This window comes from Heliangelus exortis, chromosome 19 (genome assembly GCF_036169615.1).
Source record: "Heliangelus exortis chromosome 19, bHelExo1.hap1, whole genome shotgun sequence".
Classification (NCBI taxonomy): Eukaryota; Metazoa; Chordata; class Aves; order Apodiformes; family Trochilidae; genus Heliangelus; species Heliangelus exortis.
In genome coordinates, this window is record NC_092440.1 from 3,853,852 (window position 1) to 3,874,800 (window position 20,949).

Consider the following 20,949-nt stretch of genomic DNA (forward strand, 5'->3'; position numbering starts at 1 on the left):
ACTGCACCTTGTGAAGGAAGGTCATCTTTTGTTATATGGACTGGGTACTGCTCTTCCTGTCCTCTGTTTTTGTAGGAAGAGTCTTCCTTTGTGTGTTTACCTTAGGATTTCCAATGCGCCTTGCTGCAGAGAAGCAGCAGCAGCCTCATCTCTGGTGCTTGGGGATGTTTATTCTGCTTACCTGAGGGCTCAGGAAGAAAACCACAAGTGTTTAGAAGGCAGAAGAGAATGAGCAAGGTGGTGGTGAAGCAGTAAGGTGTGAACGTGGTAATTCCTCAGCTCTGTGCTTCACTGGATCCTCTCCAGCAGTTTTCTGGAGTTTACGTTCTGCTCCTGCTGGTCCCATCAGGCTGTGGGGTGCAGCCCTCCGACTCCAACACTGCCATCTCCCCGGAGCTTTGCCATGAGGATGGGGCTGACGGACAGCTGCCTGCCGGAGTCATCGCCTCTTCCTCTGCAGCCAAGGCCACACGAACACCAGCAGCAGCCGCTGCCTCTGCCCGGCTCTCCCTGCCGTGCCCGGGCACCATTTGTATCTCACAGTGTGGCCTTGGGGCTCCGTGCTCTCCCTTCTCGGGGCAGCGGCAGCCGTGCTGGCTCAGCCCTTCAGTGCAGGGGGGTGGCCGGCTCCTGCTGTCTCGCAGGAGGCTGCCGGGTGACGGTGTTTTTGTACAAAAAGGTTGTTTTGTCACCAGCAACAGTAATAAAGGAACCTCTCCCGTTTTGGCACAGGCGCTGCCGCTCTGTGGGCGGGCCCGGGGCGCGCGGAGGCGGCGGGGCTGGGCCGCCAGGGGGCGCCGGCCGCGCGGCGGGCGCGTGCGCTGTTTCTTCACTCTCCTCAGGCGACGGGCGACGGGCATGGCGGCGGCAGCGGCGGCGGCTTTCCTGGCCAGGGCCCGGGGGACACCCAAGGGTGAGGGTGCCGGGCTCGGTTTCGCTCCGTCGCGACTCCTCGGGGCGTCGGGGGCAGCGGGGCACGCGATTCGGATGGGAAGGGGCCGCGGTCTGGGCGGGGAGGCAGCGCCCCGGTGCCCTTCAGGGCCTGCGGTGTGGGCCCCCGCAGCCGCGGCGGGCGGTGCCGCCCTTCAGCCGAGCCCCTAAACCGCTTGTGCCGCAGCTGCCATCCCAACACCTTGATGCAAAGGGAAAAGGTGTCCCTCCGGCGTGGCCCCCAGCCCCGCTGCATGTGTCCCGCCTGGACTGGTTTCAACTCTCCCGTAGGCGAGAAGGGAAACAGCGGCGCTTAATTCCTTTCCTTTCAGCATTGGCCTTTGGATGCCTCCGCAGACTGCACACCGTATACCAGTCAGTGGAGCTGCCAGAAACCCACCAGATGCTTCGTCAGACTTGTCGGGACTTCGCAGAAAAAGAGCTGATGCCAGTCGCAGCTCAACTGGATAAGGAGCACCGCTTCCCGGCCGAGCAGGTGCGTGCTGCTCCTGCCGGGAGGTGGGCACGGCAGAGACCCACTGGCTCTTTCAGAGGTTGGCATCCTTCTTCTCAAGGGGCAGGACCACCTGGGCCTGAAGCAAAATGTTCTCTAAGCTCTGGCTTAGCAGTAAATGGAAGTTTAGACCAGTTTGAGAAGTTGGTTTAGAACTTGTGGGAGAGTTCTTTGAATGTGGAGGTTGTAATGCCCACAGGACACATTGAGCCCTTTACCTTTACTTGTGTTTCTATGTATCAGGTTCTAGTGCTGCTGAACTTTCAGTTCTCCTTCGGGCTTCCCTGTGGGCTGCTATACAACTGACTTATAAAATCAATGAAATACTTTTATAGACTGCTCATAAGCATAAAAATGGTTTATAGTGAGGAAGCATAGATGACCTGAGTGCCTTTCAGATGGTGAAAAGAAGTCATCAAGAGATATGAGGTGCATGTTGGTTATTCTCTAGGGCTGTGAAGAAACAGATTCCAGTCAAACTTGTGCCTTCTCTTGTGGAAAGCAGCACAGACACAGCACTATAGTCTCAGTCATGTTGGGTAGAAAAACTCATCTATTTCATTACAATGAAATACTAAACTCCAGAAAAGTAAATATTGTTTTATTAGCCAAAAGCTAAGCAAGTACAGTCAGAGGCAGTTTTGTCATGTGCCCCTTTCTATTAAGGAGTAAAGAAGATAGCCAAGAAAATCATACTCTAAGGAAGAAAATACTGTCCTCCTTACTTCACTGTTCTTATCTGAGAATTTTCCATTTGATTTTGAGTCTTTTCTGTTGAATGTGTGTGGGGAATTAAAAAAATGTGAAGTGTTTATTAAGGTAAAGAAATATACATAGAACTATCTTGTTTTGTTCATTCTCTGGATTTGATGTGATTGATTAGTGTTTTGGGTGCTCATACAGGAAGGAGAATATTTGTTTAAAAGTTCCTTTTGGTTTCTCTTAAAGCAAGCAGAGACTGGTAATGGGTTTATTTCTGCAAAAACAAAAGCTTGACATCTTAGATATAAAAGCAGAAGAAAGCTTGGTTTTCACTTGTGCATTGCAAAACGTTATCAAGAAAAATTGAATGAGACAGGAGAGCTTATGGTCATGAAGACAGGGATCCAGCTGAGGAGCTTTGGGTGGAATAATTTGGAATGTAATCAACAATTACATTTTCTGGGGAGCAAGGCCTAGCTTTAATGGGAGTGAAAAATCACCATCTTGCAAACCTTTCTGTGGATCATTCATTCTGTAAAATTCTTTCCTTGTGCAGTCCTAGGCTGAAGCTCAGCAGACGCAAAGGTAAAGTTCTCATGATTTTTATCAGCATCTCCCTATTTCATCTTCAAAAGGCTCCCTGCTTCCTGGTGCTGAAAAGAGCTCTTTAAATAAGCAAGAGCTTTGTCTTAGGCAGAAGTGACTGTGCACAGCTGGGGGCACTTAACCAACCTGTACAGTCAGACTCCCATTTCACCAGGAGCTGTACGCCTTTTTTCCTCTGTGTGTAGCCCTGCTATGACCTGAGTGTATCCATGAGTCTGCATGTATTTGCTGGGGCACGGGTGGTGCAGAGGATCTTAGTTCTCTGTTCCCTGTGTGCAGGTGAAGAAGATGGGTGCCTTAGGGCTGCTGGCTATGGATGTGCCAGAGGAGTACAAAGGAGCAGGCCTGGACTACCTGGCCTATTCCATAGCTGTGGAGGAGATCAGCAGGGGCTGCGCGTCCACGGGTGTCATTGTCAGTGTCAATAATGTAAGTGTTTCGGGTTGTGTGGGAGGGGCAGGCGTGGAACCAAGGCTGGCATCGGGGGTTTATTGGGTTTATTGTATGGGAGAAATGGGGTCTGTTCCTGTAGTGGGTTCTGGTGTGTGGTAGAGCACTTAGATGGTAGGGAGTTGAACCTTCAAGATGAACTAACTCAACTCTCAATTCTTAAAGTCTCTCTATTTAGGGCCAATACTCAAGTTTGGCTCCGAGGAACAGAAGCACAAGTGGATTGCACCCTTCACCAGTGGAGAGAAAATTGGCTGTTTTGCCCTTAGTGAACCAGGTGATGTGACTGTTACTGTTCTGTTGCAAAGAAGAACCTAGGGAAGCTTCTTTCCTTAGTCTGGTTTAGGATGGACTTTGAAGTCTGTCAAATTGTAACAGTTTTCAGAGAGGTGGTTTACAGCGATTCTGTGTAAGGGAAGTCTCAGTTCCCAAGGTATCAACTGCCATCTCCATGGTCCATGCTGAAAATTTTCATCCCCTCTGTGGGCAGAGCTCTGGAGATGGCCACATCTAAGACACATGGGCCTTTCCCCCTTCTATTTGAACCCAATGGGAGGGACAGTGCTGACACTACTGCAGTTACAAGAGGTGCTGTGGGCTGATGATGGGGGGAATGTGAGCAGGGAGTGGGTTTGCACCCCAGGCTGCCTCTGATTGGATTTTTGTTTTCTGGTGTCTCGCTCAGGAAATGGCAGTGATGCTGGTGCAGCATCCACAGTGGCGCGTCTGGATGGTGACGAGTGGGTTCTGAATGGCACCAAGGCCTGGATCACCAATGCCTGGGATGCTTCAGCCACTGTGGTGTTTGCTACTACGGATAAATCCCTGAAGCACAAGGTGCATTCAGTTGGGTCAGTCAGAAAAAAGGGCCAGGAGTAAAGGGGTTGTGCAGGAGATGCACTCTGGAAAGGCCGTGGGGCTCTGTTTAGAGCTCTGCTGGCATTGAGGAGGGGCTGATGTGTCTTAGCTTTGTTTTGCCTCGGCTCTTCCCTCTCTTCTGGTTACCTAGATATGTGGTTTCTGTGAAAAATGTTTGGAGGAAGCCTGTTGACAGCCAGGTAAGTGGGAAGTTGGCACCATTCCTAAGAGTTTGGGTCTTGTTACAGGGCATTAGTGCATTCCTGGTTCCCATGCCAACTGCTGGGCTGTCACTGGGGAAGAAAGAAGACAAGCTGGGAATCCGAGCCTCTTCCACTGCCAACCTGATATTTGAGGACTGTCGGATACCCAAGGCCAACCTACTGGGGCAGCCAGGAATGGGCTTCAAAATTGCCATGGTAAGAGCTGGATCAGGGTGCAGATGTGGGTGTGTAAAGCACAGTTTCCCAAGACAGCCATTTCCACTGCCGTTTTCAGACAGGATCACTTTGGTGAGAACTGCAGGCATAAACTGTTCTGTGTGACATTAAGCAGTGGCCAACATGGGAGAAATAATTCATAGAGCTTGATGAATCATTAATTTACCAGGTGATGTGTCAGCAGGGGTGGTGTATTTTAATTCTTCTTCTTTCCCAACCCTCTGTTCCTCGAGTTTGTACCCACAGATAGAGGGAAAACATGGCATTTTCCTTAAATACTTTGGTAGAGGAAGGCTGTCCTGGAGACCCAGGACAACCTCTGGATAATGTCTATAGAGGGATGAAATCTGAGTTGCTTCTGAGGAGGAGTCAGGCAGCTGTGGAACAGCAACTTCTCGTTATTTTCTCCGGTGGCCTCACTTTTTGAAAATGTCTGAGCTCCCTGGAGACCAGCCCATTCCATTTACAAAACATACTTTCTTTAAAGACACTCAGTCCAGGACTGGGAAGATTAAGCCTTTTGTCACTGTGCTTTAAATTCTTCCTGAGCATTGTGAGGAGGGGAAATAGTTAAAAACCTAATGGGCAGGTGTTTGAGGTAAGAAATTACTGAGGCATTCACTAGTAATTTTGAAAACATTTGCTTCAGCTGTGTATGATGAGAGCAAAGAGGAAAATTGACCAGATTTCCATTTTTTTTTTCCAGTTAAAGTAGAATCAGCTGCACAGTGAGCCAGGGGTCTAGCTGTAGTGTTCCTTTCAGCCCCTTCCAGGTGCTCCTCATTGTGCTGTTTTCCTTATTTTGCACCCCCCCTCTCCTCACCCCTAGCTATTAAGAAGCAGTACCTCTCCTTTCTGCCCTCCTTTTTGTACCCCTGGCCTCTCTCTGCAGTGTCCAATACATTTTATATCTCTTTGCACTTGTATAACTGGCAATATTCTGAATCAAGGAGGTGTTAAGGCTACAGCAGCTTCCCAGAAAGAGCAGACATGCAAATGTATAATGTTTGATCATGTGTGACTTGATTTAACACACTTACTTTATGTCTTCCACAGCAAACTCTGGATGGAGGAAGGATTGGCATTGCCTCCCAGGCTCTTGGCATAGCACAGGCAGCTCTGGACTGTGCTGTGGATTATGCTGAAAAGAGAATGGCCTTTGGGTCGCCCATCACAAAGCTACAGGCAGTGCAGGTATGAACAAGGTGGATGGGGCAGTTCTGGACATTGCTGGTGGAAAGGTCACCTGGGCTCTTGGGCATGGCTTCAGGCACAGTGCACTTTGTACTGTCTGGGATAAACAGTGTAATAACTTTTGTTTTCAAACACTTGTTAAAACTGATTGTTGCAACAGATTTATGTTTTTTTTCCTAGCAGTACTGGCTGGGGAGAAGGGTGGGGGGGGAGGGGGAAGAAGGAGATGTCTGTCATGCTTTTCTGTGGGCAGAGGCTGCCTCCTGGAACAGGGGCCATGTTTGTTGTTGCAGTTTAAGCTGGCAGACATGGCTGTGGCCTTGGAGGGTGCTCGCTTGCTGACCTGGAGAGCTGCTATGCTGAAAGACAATGGGAAGCCCTTCACAAAGGTATTCCCATTCTTGCATTTGTCCAGCAGTGACAACGCAGGGGACAGGCTCAAGGCAAGCAAACTGCTCTGGTGCAGTGTGGGTGCTGCCAGTGTGTGACCCACCAGCAGACAGTGGGCTGTGCTGCCCCTGCTCTGGCAGTCTGCTGAGCTCTGGCCTTGTCCTAGTCAGGGCTAGGAGGGTGGCCTCTCTCAGCTGTCACCAAGGATCAGGCCTGTCTTCTGTACAGCTGGACTGTGAGTGTTCCAGCTTCTCATGCAAGTGGGGTGTTCTTTTATGTGATAGCTGCAGCCTTAGTGATGTTTTCCTTCCTCAAAGGAAGCTGCCATGGCCAAGCTGGCTGCATCAGAAGCTGCAACAACCATTGCTCATCAGGTAACTACCTCAATTGATGTTTCTGACACACAGCATGCTGAAAGGGAGTTTGTGTTGTTATATGAGTGCTTGGGGAAGGTGGGATGGAATTTAATAGTTTTGTTGTTTTTTGTTCTTAAACCCACCCCCATGGCTAAAGCTGGTTAGCACAGCCATCTTCCTGGTTTGGGGGTCTGTGGTGGTTTATGCTGGCTGTGTTATTAAAGTCTTCTTGTGCCTGCTTTGATACAGGACAGTGGCAAGGGTTTGAGTGGGATCAGCAGTCGGGGGTGGGAGCATGGGTGCAGCAGTCAGGACTATTAGAAAGTTTGTGACATAAGTAAGCAAATGAAGCAGGACCTCTGATGTCTGCATTTATTTTCCTCTGTTCTTCACCAGAGTGTCTTAGCTGAACATGGATCACTAACAAGTAACTCTGAAGCAATTAAAGCTTTGTCTGGGACATCAGTATTGCTTTAAACCTATTTATTCCTCTGCAAATGGCTGCTGTTGTCCCAGAGTGTCATCCCCATGCCTCTAGTTATGCTTGCAGTGGGCTTAGCTCCTTTTAAGGTGGCTGTGGAAAGCAAATCCCTTTCCCCTGCTTCCTTTCTAACCTGCTGCCTTTGTCTCAGGCTATCCAGATCCTGGGCGGGATGGGCTACGTGACAGAGATGCCGGCTGAACGCCACTACCGGGACGCTCGCATCACCGAGATCTATGAGGGGACCAGTGAGATCCAAAGACTGGTGATAGCAGGACAATTGCTGAAGGCCTACCGTAGCTGAAGAGGCTGAGTACAGCAAGACACTGCTCCAGAGTGCTTTGTAATAGTGCACAACAGTGATCAAGTCTTGGCCCGCTTGAATGAGGCTATTGGTGGAAGATTTCCTCACCAATGAGTAACTGACCCTTTTGTTAAAAAAATGTGCTGACTCTGCTTTGGACAAAGTGTGGTGCTTGGAAGGTTGTATCTACGTTAGTAAGTGATGGCTGTGAGTGCAACGGGGAGGAGGCACCCTGTCCATGTAGGAGAGCATATGTGTTTTCCTAAACTGGAGCATTGTTTTGGTGTGGTAGCAGCAAAATGACTTTTGCTGTTCTGTAAAGCCAGCAGCTCTCCTTGTGTCTGCCTTCCCAGTCACTGCCTGTTTTGCAAGGATTTGTCACTACTTGGTACTCAATAACCAGTGACAAAGTTTGAGGCACTGAGAGATGTGACCCCTGTGCCCTGTTCCAGGCTGTGGGTTACACTGTTGCTTCTGATCAGACATCGGTGAATTTCATGTGTGGGATTCTCCCAGCAGGAGCTGAGGTAGTCTGTGCAGCAGTGCACTTTTCCCCACTTGCAGCAGGAGAGGAGCCAGACAGGAGGACACAGGTACTACCTATGCATAAAGGGCTCTTCATACAGACTATGCAGATGTACAAAAGTCAGGAAACACCTTTCAGTCTTGGGGAGTAGAGCCCAGCAGCCTGCTTGCTCAGCCACCTACAGCTGTAGGTGTGAGAGTTAAGGATAGAACAGCTGTATAATGCCTGAGGATGATTTTAAAAAAAAAAAAGAAACACAGTCCACCAAAAACCTGTCTGCTCCCAAAGCTGCTTTTGGTGTGCCAACAACTACCCAACAGGAAAGAGTGCATCAAGTGGCAGTAGCAGCCTTTAATCTCAACATGTTTTGGGCAACAACTAGGAAATAAACAGGTGACATTGAAAAACCTTACCAGGAAGCTTTAGCAGTAGAACATTATCCTCAGTTATCTTTGGCAAGAAATTAACTTGTAGAAGATTTAACAGCCAAAAGATCTCAACTCAGGAAAAGATGGACAGGATTAAGACTCTGCAGCCTGTGTGGCTCAACCCCTTTTCCAGACGAGTACACTAGAGGGCAATGGTTATTTGACCGTGGTGACATTCATTTAGATTTCTGTGGAGAGAAAAACCAAGAGGATTCTACTACATATAAGAAAGTAGAGAAGACAAATAAAACCTGATTTTTAAAGGTTCACCAGTCCCCATTTTTTTTAATATGAAAATGTGAATTAATGTAGACTGTTTTCTTCCAGTGACAAGACACAGAAGCATAAACTGGCAGGGCCAGCACACACCACTATTGGACAACGCTGTGAGCTACAGTGGGTGTTGGCTACTGCAGGTGTCCCAGTAATCCCTTTGCAGGGCACTAGAGGGCAACTGCATGTCGGGGGAAAGTCTTCAAGTCCTGAAATTCTATTTGCTGTTCTTACAAGCCTCAGGGTTAATAGAAACAGAGCCAGGCAGTGAATTCAACAGGAGTATTTCTACTGGAAAAACCACTCTAGAGACTGTGACTGTTGTAAAACATGTATGGCTTCTAAGAGTGTTTCTAGCTTGATTTCAGCCCTATTGCTGCTCTGATGATTGCTAAAGGCTGGTTTCCGTGATTGTGTAGGAGGAAGTGATACTATTTTACACTTCTTGCAGCCACTTGGCTAGAACAGGAGCTGTAGAGCTGCTCACTGCAGGAAAGTGGGGATTTGAGGATGCAGAATTATTGTTCAGTACCCACCTTGTGTGCTGAGGACCAGCAGACTCCTCCCCGGTAACCCAGTCATGATTAGGCCATGCTGACTGAAGTGTTGCTTCTCTCTTCAGCTAGTGGCTCCTCTCAGATCTTCACTGGAGCTTTCACACTGCTCCTCTTCAGCAACATACCTCCTTCATCCACCAACTCTAAATGACTGCAGCATCTCCAGAGAAACTGCTGCTTCATGTGCACCTTGGCTTACCTAAGGAGAATAGCTGCAATGTAGCTCTCTCAACTGACAGAGAACACACCAGAACCTGCAGACCGGATGCACTAAATCCCCTGTGGACCTTTTGCAAAAAATAAGGGGGGAATGCAGCACCAAGGACTTGTCTGCTCTTGAGGGAGCCCTGCTGCTGTGCCTGTAACCAGAGCCTGCTTTTGGAGCACCCGGATCATGCACCACATGCCTTGTTAACAAGCTTCCTGCTGGCTCTGCCATCAGTACAAGATTACCTGGCTTGAAACTGCATACTTGATGCTAACTAGCTGAGTGCTACACCTCTGCCATAGTCTAGATCATTGTACTGCTCATCATCAAATAACAGAAAAGGTGGATCTGGTCAGAAAACACTAAGTACAGCATGCTAGTTAGGCTCCTGAGCATAGGAACCTCTGAAGATACTCCAGTATTACCTAAAACATGTGTTAAGGGTACAAAGTTTTAAGCTTTCCAATACCTTCCTTGCTGCCACAGGTCAGGAGAGGGAGCAGTAACCTGTCACAAAGCACCATTCACAGCACTGCTTTGGGGTAAACAGCATGGCTATGCAAAACCCTGCCCCAAGAGCCCTGGGAGCAAAGAACTGGCTTTTTGCAGAACAGGATCCTAAGATGGCTGAGAGAATGCATCTGCTCCTCAGGGCTGTTGCAGAAGAAAACTGCTGAAAGCGCAGAACACAAACAAGTTTTGCAGCATTAAAAAAGGAGCTCTCACCATGAGCCACCCCCAGACAGCACTCACCTAGGCATGGGTAGGGCCAGGCTGTCCTTTGAGAAAGGGTCTATTTACAGGGGAAGCCAAAAAGTTTTTTTGTTTTTCAAACTCGGCCAACAAATTCAGACAAATTGCAAAGTCAAGCCATTGAGATGAAGATCAGGTATTACATAAATAAGAAAGAGGAAAGGAAGGAGATAAGCCACAGCTACACTTTTCAAGGACATTGTATTTTTTGCCCCAAGTACTCCAAGTGTACATGAAACTGGTTATGAGGCAGACTACTGGGAGTGAAGCAGGGGGAGTCCTAACTATAATCCTTTCTTAGAAACAATTAGAGTAAGGATGAGTTACTTCTCCATCTGTAGATTTCACATATTTTACTTTGTATGTGAAGCTTGCAATCTCTTCATGTGAGTTCACAACAGACTGAAGGAAGAGAAGAGCTGTTCTGGGCTGTCAAAATTAGATGCACACAGGTGAGAAATATTTAACTCTTCCTGGGGAGCACAGATGTGAGCCATATGCTTCTTGGACTGGTCCCCACAAAGAATGAAAAGCTGCCTGGAGTCTGGATCACCTTCTGAAGCATTTACCTTCCCTGGAGCACAGCAGGATGAGGCTTACCACTGAATTTCAGACAATTTTGAAAAAAAAACCCCAAACAGGTGCATTAGCTCAGCCTTTGAAGTTTAAGCAGAGTATCAAAGGGACAGCACTCAGCTGAAACTGCTGCAGTATTGCTTTCACATCGGAATAGTCTCTACTCGTCTTTGTTGACTGCTAGCTAAGAAAAATAGGACAAATCATATTAAATTATTTCATCTGAGTTGAGAGCCCTGCTTACACACACTCACAGAGCTGGCAACTGCCACACAGGTGATGTTGGGGATCTTAGAAAGCATGAAAAATACCAAGTCTGAAAGACATCATGAAGTACCTGGAAGAAGAACAGGAAGAAGAAATGGAATAGAGGTAAGAAAATGTGACTCTTAACTTGAATGAAAAATGCAGATTACAGTTTAGCTAAAAATTGACTTCAAATTCAACCCACTCACTGTTGTATTAAAAGAAAAATACCTGGGAGCCTTTCCTCCAGTTCCCCCTGCAGGGAGGTCAGTACTGAGCAGGGGCCAGCAGCCATCACTAAGTGTGATTCTAATGGTGTGATCCCTAAGTGCCTCAGTGGCATCTTCCTCTCTCACAAAACTTACCATACCTCCATGCTCAGGACAGGAAATGTTCATCTCAGCAAAAGGCTTTTGAATGCCACATGATTTCAAGTGCAGCCCTGGCCACCCTGAGCTCCTGAGCCTCTGCAGGCAGCACAGTACAGCCTTTTAGCTGGGCTGGGCACAGGTTTGGCAGCTTCCTGGGTTGCTTCCACCAGGCCAATTCAGACATGGAATGACCAGCTTGCATTTCTGATACACTTTACTCATACTGGCTGGCCAGACAAGCCCAGGTCATTTCTGAACTCTCATATGTTTGCAAGACAGGTATGACCTTAGGGAAATTACAAAATATAAACAGTGCAATTTCTAAACTGATTATTCCCACAGATGCAGCCAAAAACTGATTCCAGAACTGTTACTGGGTTTGTACATTACAGTTCTGGTTGCTGTAACCATGCTCTAGTCTATCACATTTTTGCCAGTATCTTTTTTTTTTTTTCCCTACAAGTAGGCTTATATTTGTCAATTATTAAAATATTTTTTTCTAATAACTTTTCAGAAGAAAGGGCTTGTCAATCTCACTGCAGGACTTTGTGCCAAACTAGTAAGGAGTTCAACAAAATGTTAAACCAAGAAGACATGAGCACCCCACAGGCCCACAGGCCCAGGGAACCCATCCAATGATGGCCTCTGGAAATCCAAAGGACCACAGCACCTCATATGGGTTCATCCTTGAGCTGAGAGGGCACCCAGGTGGCCAGACTGAAGAAACAAGGACAGAAGCTGTGTCAGCACAGAGAGGGCCCAGCAGCTGAGTAGTGAGGTAGGAATCTGTTTCTAATCCCCTGAATGCTGAGGTTGTTCTAGATGGGAGAGTTGAGGGATAAAGCTTCACAGCTTTAACTTAGACTAGGAGAATGCTTTTCCCTCTGCAAATAGTAATAGATTTGTAATTCAGTTAACCCCTCTGCAAAGCACCAGAATCCTTTTCCCATAAGTGGCAGCTGCTGATCTACACTGATGGGACAATAAATACCTTCCAGTTTTGCTCACCTGGCAGTGGTGAGATTCTGCCAGGGACGTGGGACAGTCAGATCAGTGCAGCAGCCACTTCCTGTGGGTTCAGAGACAAAGCATTGCAGTTACAGTTCAGTGTCTCACCTCAGTGCAAGTCAGAAGGTTGCAGTATGCAGGAAGGCAAAGGTTTTTCTGGAAAACTGAATTAATTCGCATTAAGCATTTGTCAATTAGCACTTCTAGAACTTTCTTCCAGAAACCTTTCTAATCACAGATCATTCATAGGTATGTTTTTGTGGGAGGGACTAAACAGTGCCACCACAGAACAGAGAAAGTCCTTTTAATTTAAATTCAAAGGCAGAAGGGAACTGCTGAGAAGGTGACAGCACCTGAGATGTGCATTACTGTTTGATGGAAGTGGTAGCAAGCTGGACCTGAAGATGTTATTCCACTGCTTAGAACCTCTGGGGAAAAAACAAAGAAAACCAAAACCAAAACCCAGTCAAGCACAAAACCTTGTCTTCTTTCATTCTCTTCACTCTCCTCAGTATTTTGCTCACCTTAAGTTTGAGTTATGTAGCTGAAAACTGATGCCTTCCTTTTGTTACAAGCTGATTGCAAGTATAGGACCTACCACCTGCTATGGACAGAAAAAGCAGTTTTTTTCATTGAAAAGTGACAGTTACCTGATGAAGAGCATTGCAGGTGCTAGAGAAAATGCTTTCAACTAAGTGAGAGACAGTAACTGGAGGGAGGGGGAATAGTCACAATATCCCCTTTGCCACACCCACCCATGCACACTTAAAAATCTTACCTGTTGTAAGGAGACTGCAACCCAGAGGAATGCTACTGTTCAGTCAGATTCCTTCTGTTCCTTCTTAAACTTCCCTATTTTCCTTCCAGTCAGCTCTTACCAACATCTCCCCAACTCACATGAGCTGTGAGCTTTCAGGAGAGCTCCCCAGACCCAATTCAGTAGAGTATTTTAAAGGACAGAACTTCAAGCTACCTCAGGGGAGCCTTTCAGTCAACAGAGTAACAGAACTGGTGGTTCAAAAAAAAAAAAATTAAATAAAATCCACTTTTTAACATGCTATAGGTACAAAACAGTCAACACACAAACTCCAACCAGTCATGACAGTCAAGGACAGTTTTCTTTTTCTTTTTTCCTTTTTTTTTTTTTTTCTTTCTTTCTTTGAGGGGCAGGGGCATGGAAAAAATACAGCACACTAATGGAACAAAATGCAAAAAATACAAAAAAATAGAAAATAGAAAAAATGTATTTACAAGTGATACATTACTATGATCAGAAAGCACAAAGACAATTGCTGCTATAATACATGCACTGGGTCAAGAAGGAACTACTAAAAACCTGCAAGGGAGCTGTTTGTAAAAAAAAGAAAATTTAAAAAGAGGAAAAAAACCAAAACAAAAAAACCCAAACACCCCTCCACTCCTCCCTCCCCCCTCAAACGAACAGGGTCAGGTTTGAAATTTTTTCTTCCCTAGTTTGCTACATTGATCGAAATCAAATATCCCCTAAAGTCCATGAGTACAATCAGTACAAATACTACACTTGTTTTTAAACTGCAGGTTCAGTTGTAGGAAGGGGGGAAAAAACAGCAGCTCATTGTAGATCCATATACAAGAAAGCCATAGTAAACTGCTCTACATGCTAAAAATTACAGCAAGCCCCTGTCTGCTACACAGCATGATCTTAGCAGGTTTTCCTTTTTATTAATTCATATATATATATCTATATGTGTGTATATATATATGTATAAAAATCGTGCCCTTTTTCACTGCAACATGACATCTGGGTGGAAATGTAACTTGTTACAACAAATTTTTATATGTATACTGCAAGAAGTCACTCAATGTCTGTGGATTTAATAAGTAACCTCACACCACAGGAAATATTTAATAAATCAAAAAAAAAAAAAAAAACCCAAAAAACAAATGGTGACAGAAGACCTTCTGTCTCAGTTCTTTTCAAAACCCAAGTCCAGCAGGAAACTGGTCCCAATGTCCACGAGGGGTTCTCTAAAGAAGCTTCAGTTTGCTTAACCGTTTTTTCGTTTAGTGTTGACAAGTTTTTGAACGACTTCAAGCCGTTTTCAGTTTCAAGTCTGCCTCTTCCTCTCTCACAAAGGTAATAGTTTGGTACTAATCCATCCAAGTGAGGGAAAGAGGAAAGTGGCTGCAGTTGCACAAAGGGTCCCCAATTCCACATCTGCAGGGAGACACGGAGTCACACGGAGCTCCAGGATCTTAACTTTTTTCCTTTTCCTCCTTTAATATTAAGTCCTTTCATACAAGTCCCATAACTGGTACCTTCCCATGTACCAGCCAGTCCAGCTTTAGGAGACAACAAAGCCACAAGTTAAAGTGAAAAGGACCAAGGCAGAAGTTCAGGTCACTTTCTATCTGTTCCATCATACTTCCAGGAAACGGGAGCTGCTGGACTTGGAGTGGAAAGGCTCAGACCACATGCGACGTAGATCACCCTAGGCAGGAAAACAGTAGAAGGACCAAGTCCATTTAGCATTCAGATTTTAAAATGGATATATAATTGCAAACATGTCTTAAAGCAAATACATTCTTCACCTGTTTTGCAAATTACAAGAATGACAGTTAAAAAGAATCCTTTCCCTGTCAAGCCAGAATGTCTTGTTGTGGCAGCAGATGTACATGAAATGGGTTTCTGATGGGAAGGAAATATGCAGGTGGAAAATTCTGCCCTTCCTTATGCTCTGCACTGCAGAGTGCTAGGTAAGTGTTTCAGCAACAGCCCTGTAGCAGGAAGGGTTATATTTTAAAATTTCAGTTCAGAACAAGTGACTGGAAAGAGGTAAACAAGGATCTGCCTCTTCCATCTTTGTTCAACCTCTGTGCCCGCATTCTTTCGTGACCAGCTAGGCAAGGACAAATTCACTTATTTAATTAAAGCAGCATTTAATACTTCAGAATCTGGTTAGTTACCAGTATTTTATATACATAAATTATCTTCTATTTCAGGAACTCCTCTCCCAGCTACTCAGTCCTCCATAATGAAGATTAAGCCCAGCTGCAGTGGTACCTTTGTTCTGGGCCAGGGCTTTTAAGGACACATCACCTGCTGCCCCAAGCAAGAACACTGCACCTGCCTCCAGCTGACCCCAAGGCTTCCTGCTGGAAATGCCTAATCCTGTCTTACCTTTAAATAGGCCATGGTGAGGAGGGGCAATAAAGTAAATGGTACCAAATAGAGTAGGGCAGGCTGGGCTGCCCGGTGAATACGAGAAGCTACTGTTGCTGTTAATAGACCTGTAAAAGAAAAAAGTTAATATCTTTAGGTTGGATATGGATGTTTTACTAATTTAATCCACACATGGCTCTTTCTCTACCATTTTAAGAGATAGGCTGTGGAAAAGTTACTTATTTGTGCTCTGCTTTCTCTGAATACACTTGGAACAAACAAAACAGTGAAAAATTGTTCTGTGTTGAGGTTGTGTTGAGCCACTTGCTCCACTTTTCCATCTCAAAGACAAAGCTAAGAATAATTCAAACAAAACACAACAGAAGGCAAAGGGGAGGATGCTGAATGCACCACACTTAAGTGCTATTCCAGTGCTGGTACCTCTTGAAACTGTCAGTCTGAGGCCCTTGCCTGACAAACTGGGGCTGAGAGGAGTTGTACATAAGGGGAGTGATTTTCTTGGATACCAGCCCAAAAGGAATGTAAGGGGAAATATGAGGGAGAAGGAAGGAAATTATCTTCCCTTTTTATCCTCAGAAGGACTGTAGAAGGTTAGGAAACACACACATGTCCTAACCTTAGGGAAAAATCTGTTTTGTTTTAGGGAGGAAAAGGATGGCTGTATCAAATCAAACACCATTCTAGTTGTGCCTACTCACAATTTTCTGTGTGTACTACAGTGTCACATGATCATAAGCATTAACAGCAGAATACAAAAATGCAGAAATTATCTACATGAACTACCTTGCCTATCTAGAATCTCCCATATTTTCCCATATTCTAGGTATTACCTGTAACACCTTCTATTCTAGTGAAGCAAACTATAAAAAGTTGCTAACAAAAATACAACGATTTCATCCTTCAAATACAGAAGAAAAGAAGACTGTAGGAGAGCTTTTCTCCCTAGACCATGCCACTGAAACCCAAAGAGAGGAGGATTAAAAAAGGGCCATAACCAAGCATTCTCTCAAAGCCTCTTTACACTTGCTTTCATCATGTTTTAAACTTTCTACAATACTCCCACTTCTGCTCAGTAAGCAGGTATCCATATTAAACTAATTACTCACCTACAAAATATCCAATAAGTGTGCAGTGAAAGTAAGAGACCTTCTGCATACGTCCAGAGATGTTCCCTGGTCCTGGGGCACCACAGGAATCACTGTTGGCTTGCTTTTTGTAGTTATCGTAACGCAGGACAAAGCAGAGCAGAAGACCTGGCATCACAATATCTCCAATCCCCAGCATAGAGAAGTGGCTGCCTGTGGAACTGGAGAGCAACTAAAATTGGGTTCATGCCCACGACACAATTTGACAAGCTCTAGACTGCTCTGTTTTGGTTTGGAGCTCCATTTTGCACATCCCTTCTTTCTACTGGCAGACATTTATCTATTGGAAGCCAAATGCTGGCTGCTGAAGATTTCTTCTTTCCATCAGCTCAGAAATTCAGTCTTCTGTTCAATCTCTTCTGAGCACTGATGGGAGGTACCAGCTGACCATTTTATTGAACCCTGATTAACACTGACAGGCACTGCACCTTCATTCCTGTGTACCTCTACTATAAGTAAGTCAGTTCATAGACTTCTTAGATCTTGGGTCTCATTCAGACAAAACACATAAAAAATTATAATCTCAACAGATGCCCAGAAAAGAGCCAACTGCTAAGTAGATTAAGAACTAAAATTGCCTGTTATTTTAAATCCAAGATATTTTTCATGAAAATTAAGTCAAATTAACTTAGTACGAAGTTGATAAAATGAGTAGTTTTGGTTTTATCACTGCTGACAATTAACTCCTAATCTCTGTACTTTCAGCATGCCAACAGCTAAAGAAACAGGAATTAAGTAAATAAACCAACATAACCTACTGCACAACTGCCAATGCACTGGAGCTTTCTGCCCATCAGGCCTACACATACCTGGTTCAAAACCTGAGGCACCAAGGACCCCCGCAGGAGAGAGATGTGAATAATCTCCCTCCAACCAGCACCTCCCTGGTAAGCCATCCTTGCTTAGATTGGTTTTGAACTCCCTTCCCAATCACTTGCAGTCATGCAGTAATGGAGACTATTCTGATCCACATAAACCTCACATCTGCTTTTAAGCAGTAGGTCATAAATCCTGCAGTAGCAGTCATTGAACTGTGGGACTCACACGTATGTCAAAAAGCATATCCTGTTCTGAACAAGTCACTTTTTAGCCTAATTAGGATAATTTCTGCACGCTGTGAGTCAGCGAATGCCAAGTGTCCAGTCCTCACTACTCATTATCTACCTTTTTATCATGAAGAGGGAGTGACTCACATGGAAATAAGCTGGCATTTTCCAACAGAACTAGTGCTACTACCAAGTATAGAGAGGGAAAAATTTTCTCATATAATACAGTAAAAGAACTGCTGATTTTACCTTGGAAATACAAGTTTACCAGGCAGTGACAGACGGGGAACATCTCTACCCACATTTGGTCCCAGGTGAAGTTTACGGGATAAAACATCAAGGGGATTATCAGCTGGTTGTGTGGCCACTTTCACCATAACATTGCTGTTAAAAATGTAGGCAGAAAAAAAGACCTACAGAGCAAGGAAATAATCAGAAATTAAAAACTGCAACTGTAGAGCAACTCAAAGCTACATATATTTTTACTTTGCTTATTCAAGTAAAGAAAGGCTCTTGTCCAAATTTTCCATATACATGCATTGCATATACAGCAAAATGTATTTCAAAAATTCAGATAAAATTTCCCTACACTATTGATCCTCAAGAATAACTGAAATGTATTTTCTAATATCAAGATACTTATCAATAGAGATCCTTTGGCAAAGGATCTGTCTGGACTACAGGTAGGTAGCCCACAATTACAAAGGCAGGTAATGGGATACAGAAAATATGTGAAAGCTTGGAAGCAGAAGAGGTAAGTATGATGCTCACTCAAAACCAGAACGATGCAACTTTTGTTTTGAATAGGCTCCTACACTACAGCTCATCACACAGGGAAACTGACCAGCTGATAGAGCTGTCAGAAAGTGCTTCCCTGAATCAGTGCTCAGTGTTGTACAGAGGTAAAACAAAATATATTCTGTCTGGTTTCTTGTAAAAATGTGGTAAGATTTTATGCCAGCCTTACTGGCTGTAAATCAGTTTGCATTCCTGTTTTGTGGATTTCACAGCTAATCAGAAGTCAGCATGTGTGGACTGTGCATGAGTGGATAAAGCTTTGTGTTTACTTGGAAATGCCTGTTCTAATCTTCAGCCAGGCTTTCAAAATATTAAGTCCAATTTCTTTTTTTAAAAAATATGCTAAAGTTGAAATATTCCAAGCGTGTTTCTGGTTTTGTCAACTAATTAATGTGGAAGTCATTCTGTATCCTGCTGCAGACTTTTAATATCTCAGAATGGAGCAATGAGACTGATCTTCTGGCTTTGCCAGATTTCATCAACTTCATACTGGTACATTTCATGCAAAAATGGCCCAAGGCCAATTACAAATCCAAAGGATAAAAACAGTTTTAGCAAAACCAAACAAAACACTTACCCAAAAGACATCATAAATTAGTAACCCAGAGAGTAGCAAGCAGGAAACCTTCAGGCTCGGCAGCCGAACAAAGGCTATCATTGCAACACACAGGCCCATAGCCAGAGCTACAAAATGCAAGCACATAATTAGTTCATTAAAAATAGCAAAAGAAAAGAAATCACCCCAAGCCAACACCCTCCCCTGAACACCCCGAAGAAGCTGCACCTGTGCAGCACTGCATGCACTAGATGACTGACTGCTATTTCCAGATAGTGAAATTCTTTTTACCAGAGTTAAAAAAGATCAAAATACACTCAGCAGCCAACTACAAACCAGGCTCCATGGAAGCAGAAATGTGTGTTCAGGCACAACTGCCCTTTCCACTCAACTTTCACTGCCCATCACAAAGAAATGTTTCCATGTGTTGTGTCCTAGATTGCCTCCCTCTAAAAAACTGACTACACAGTTCAGAACCAAAAGCAACAAGACAACTTTCAAGTCTTTGTGCCCCAGAATAAACCTCTACTGTTATATATAAGGTTTTGTAGTAAATGTATGAAATAATTAAAAATCAGAAAATTAAAAATCAGAAATAGCATGGTTAGATGACATGTTAGAAACACTCAAACTGATCTTCTGCTTAGGCAAGACTCTAAGACTGCCCAAATTCTATGAACCATTACCATTCAGATACACAGGGATCTCCCAGTAAAAAAAAATCTATGTGAAAGCCTACTTGCCAACACAAAAAAAAAATACAGTTAAGTCAGACTTTTTTCCTAACCTCTCTCCCAAGAGTGAGTTTTCAGCCAGATCAACGTGCTGAACATGCTGCAGCTCAGATGTTCCAAGGGGGATTTTGTTAGGGTAGAAAACTAAAATGTTAAGCTTAAAAAAAAAAAAGAAATCCCAGACTTCACACTTGTGCTGTTTCCTGCTTCTCTAGGACTAGCCTTAACTACCAAAGGCACTCAGCTGAAAATCACATATTTTACTTGTTCTAAGCAAATCCCTGAAGAGATACTTAAAATTAAAACTTTAAAGGAAATCAACTTTCATCTATGGTGTCAACATATTTACAAGGAATAATAGAGCCTTGTTGGGACTAGATTTCACTTCAGTAAATGGTTATTTGTAAACAAAATGGTTTTATCTAACATGATACAGAATAAGTTATAACCCTATTTTGACCAAGTGAAACTGCAGGGATATGCTCACCAGCACAGTTTACCTAAGCCAAAACTTATATGTTGACCTTCTAATTCTCACACTGTAATTATGCAACTCTAAAACAACCTTTCACTTTAATTTCACCTGAAAAATGTGGAGTTCTTCCTTCAAAACTCTAAGGAAACATTTCCATACAGGCTGAGGGGAGAAGAGTGCCACCAAATGCTTGCCATGTGGCTGCCTGCAGTGCCCAGGGGTCCTGTGTCCCAGAAATCACTCTGCAAAACCCACCTCATTTTTTGACAACTGACAAGGTAGCATAACACCAAGTGTCCCAGCTGCCAGTTTTAACAACTTAATGGGATTACTCAGATAAAAATGTACCCTAAATCATGCTGCATAACTGTAACTAGCTATAAAATGTAAGCAAATTACTGAGGTTTAAAGAATTTGACACACCAGAGCAGTAAGAAAAAGCTACATTCAGTAATTCAGTACAGCCTTCAGTTAGACTTCCTCTGGCAGAAGAGCAAATATAAGAGAACAGTGTGTCTAAAATCAAAGAGGTTTCTCCAAAGCCAATGTTAATAATAGCATAAGCAAGACTATACTTAGAAGACAGCTTCAAGGTTATAATTAACTAGAAGTGGAAATATTTTAACCAGCACAAAGTTTTATCTCTTCTTCACACACTTGATCTCTCTGTCACTGAAATGAACAGAGGCAGATGTGCAAGACATTTCCATCAAACTATGCAAATATCTGAGGAGAAAGGGAGATGGAAAAAATTCCTTTAGATGACAGTGAAATACACATGCTAGTAATTACAGTTTTGCAACTGCTTTAAGAAATATTGGTAAATTTAAAAAACAGAAGGGAAGCAAGAATGCTTGAGAG

The 20,949-nt window shown here is 44.2% G+C and overlaps 2 protein-coding genes and 1 long non-coding RNA gene across 7 annotated transcripts in view; 1 reads left to right on the forward strand and 2 right to left on the reverse strand.

Annotated features, from left to right (window-relative positions):
• The first annotated feature begins 772 nt into the window (after window positions 1-772).
• Window positions 773-8,448, forward strand: ACADS (acyl-CoA dehydrogenase short chain). The gene is made up of 10 exons (XM_071762902.1): window positions 773-913; window positions 1,263-1,426; window positions 3,032-3,181; window positions 3,368-3,479; window positions 3,888-4,039; window positions 4,309-4,479; window positions 5,557-5,694; window positions 5,988-6,083; window positions 6,402-6,458; window positions 7,073-8,448. Exons 1-10 carry the CDS (start codon window positions 859-861, stop codon window positions 7,223-7,225), a joined length of 1,248 nt encoding a protein of 415 aa, XP_071619003.1. The 5' UTR covers window positions 773-858; the 3' UTR covers window positions 7,226-8,448.
• Window positions 7,359-11,246, reverse strand: LOC139805017 (uncharacterized). The gene is made up of 2 exons (XR_011729644.1): window positions 11,158-11,246; window positions 7,359-10,883 (listed from the first exon to the last, which is right to left on the reverse strand). It is a non-coding gene; the product is annotated as an uncharacterized lncRNA (long non-coding RNA).
• A 2,151-nt stretch (window positions 11,247-13,397) lies between these two features.
• Window positions 13,398-20,949, reverse strand: part of SPPL3 (signal peptide peptidase like 3) — a 56,064-nt gene continuing 48,512 nt past the window's right edge. For all 5 annotated transcript variants that reach the window (XM_071762910.1, XM_071762911.1, XM_071762909.1 and 2 more), the window contains exons 7-11: window positions 18,901-19,007; window positions 17,775-17,938; window positions 16,441-16,640; window positions 15,332-15,441; window positions 13,398-14,642 (exon numbers count right to left, since the gene is read on the reverse strand). In XM_071762910.1, coding sequence (XP_071619011.1) covers window positions 14,571-14,642; window positions 15,332-15,441; window positions 16,441-16,640; window positions 17,775-17,938; window positions 18,901-19,007 — 653 coding nt within the window. In that variant the 3' untranslated portion in view covers window positions 13,398-14,570. The remainder of the gene's footprint in view (window positions 14,643-15,331; window positions 15,442-16,440; window positions 16,641-17,774; window positions 17,939-18,900; window positions 19,008-20,949) is intronic.

Excerpts from the sequence above, each read along its gene's own strand:
- ACADS (XM_071762902.1), top strand. The coding sequence starts at position 859 with ATGGCGGCGGCAGCGGCGGCGGCTTTCCTGGCCAGGGCCCGGGGGACA. Across the intron at positions 3,480-3,887 it reads TTTTGCCCTTAGTGAACCAG|GAAATGGCAGTGATGCTGGT; the intron begins GTGATGTGACTG and ends TGTCTCGCTCAG. Across the intron at positions 4,040-4,308 it reads ATAAATCCCTGAAGCACAAG|GGCATTAGTGCATTCCTGGT; the intron begins GTGCATTCAGTT and ends GTCTTGTTACAG.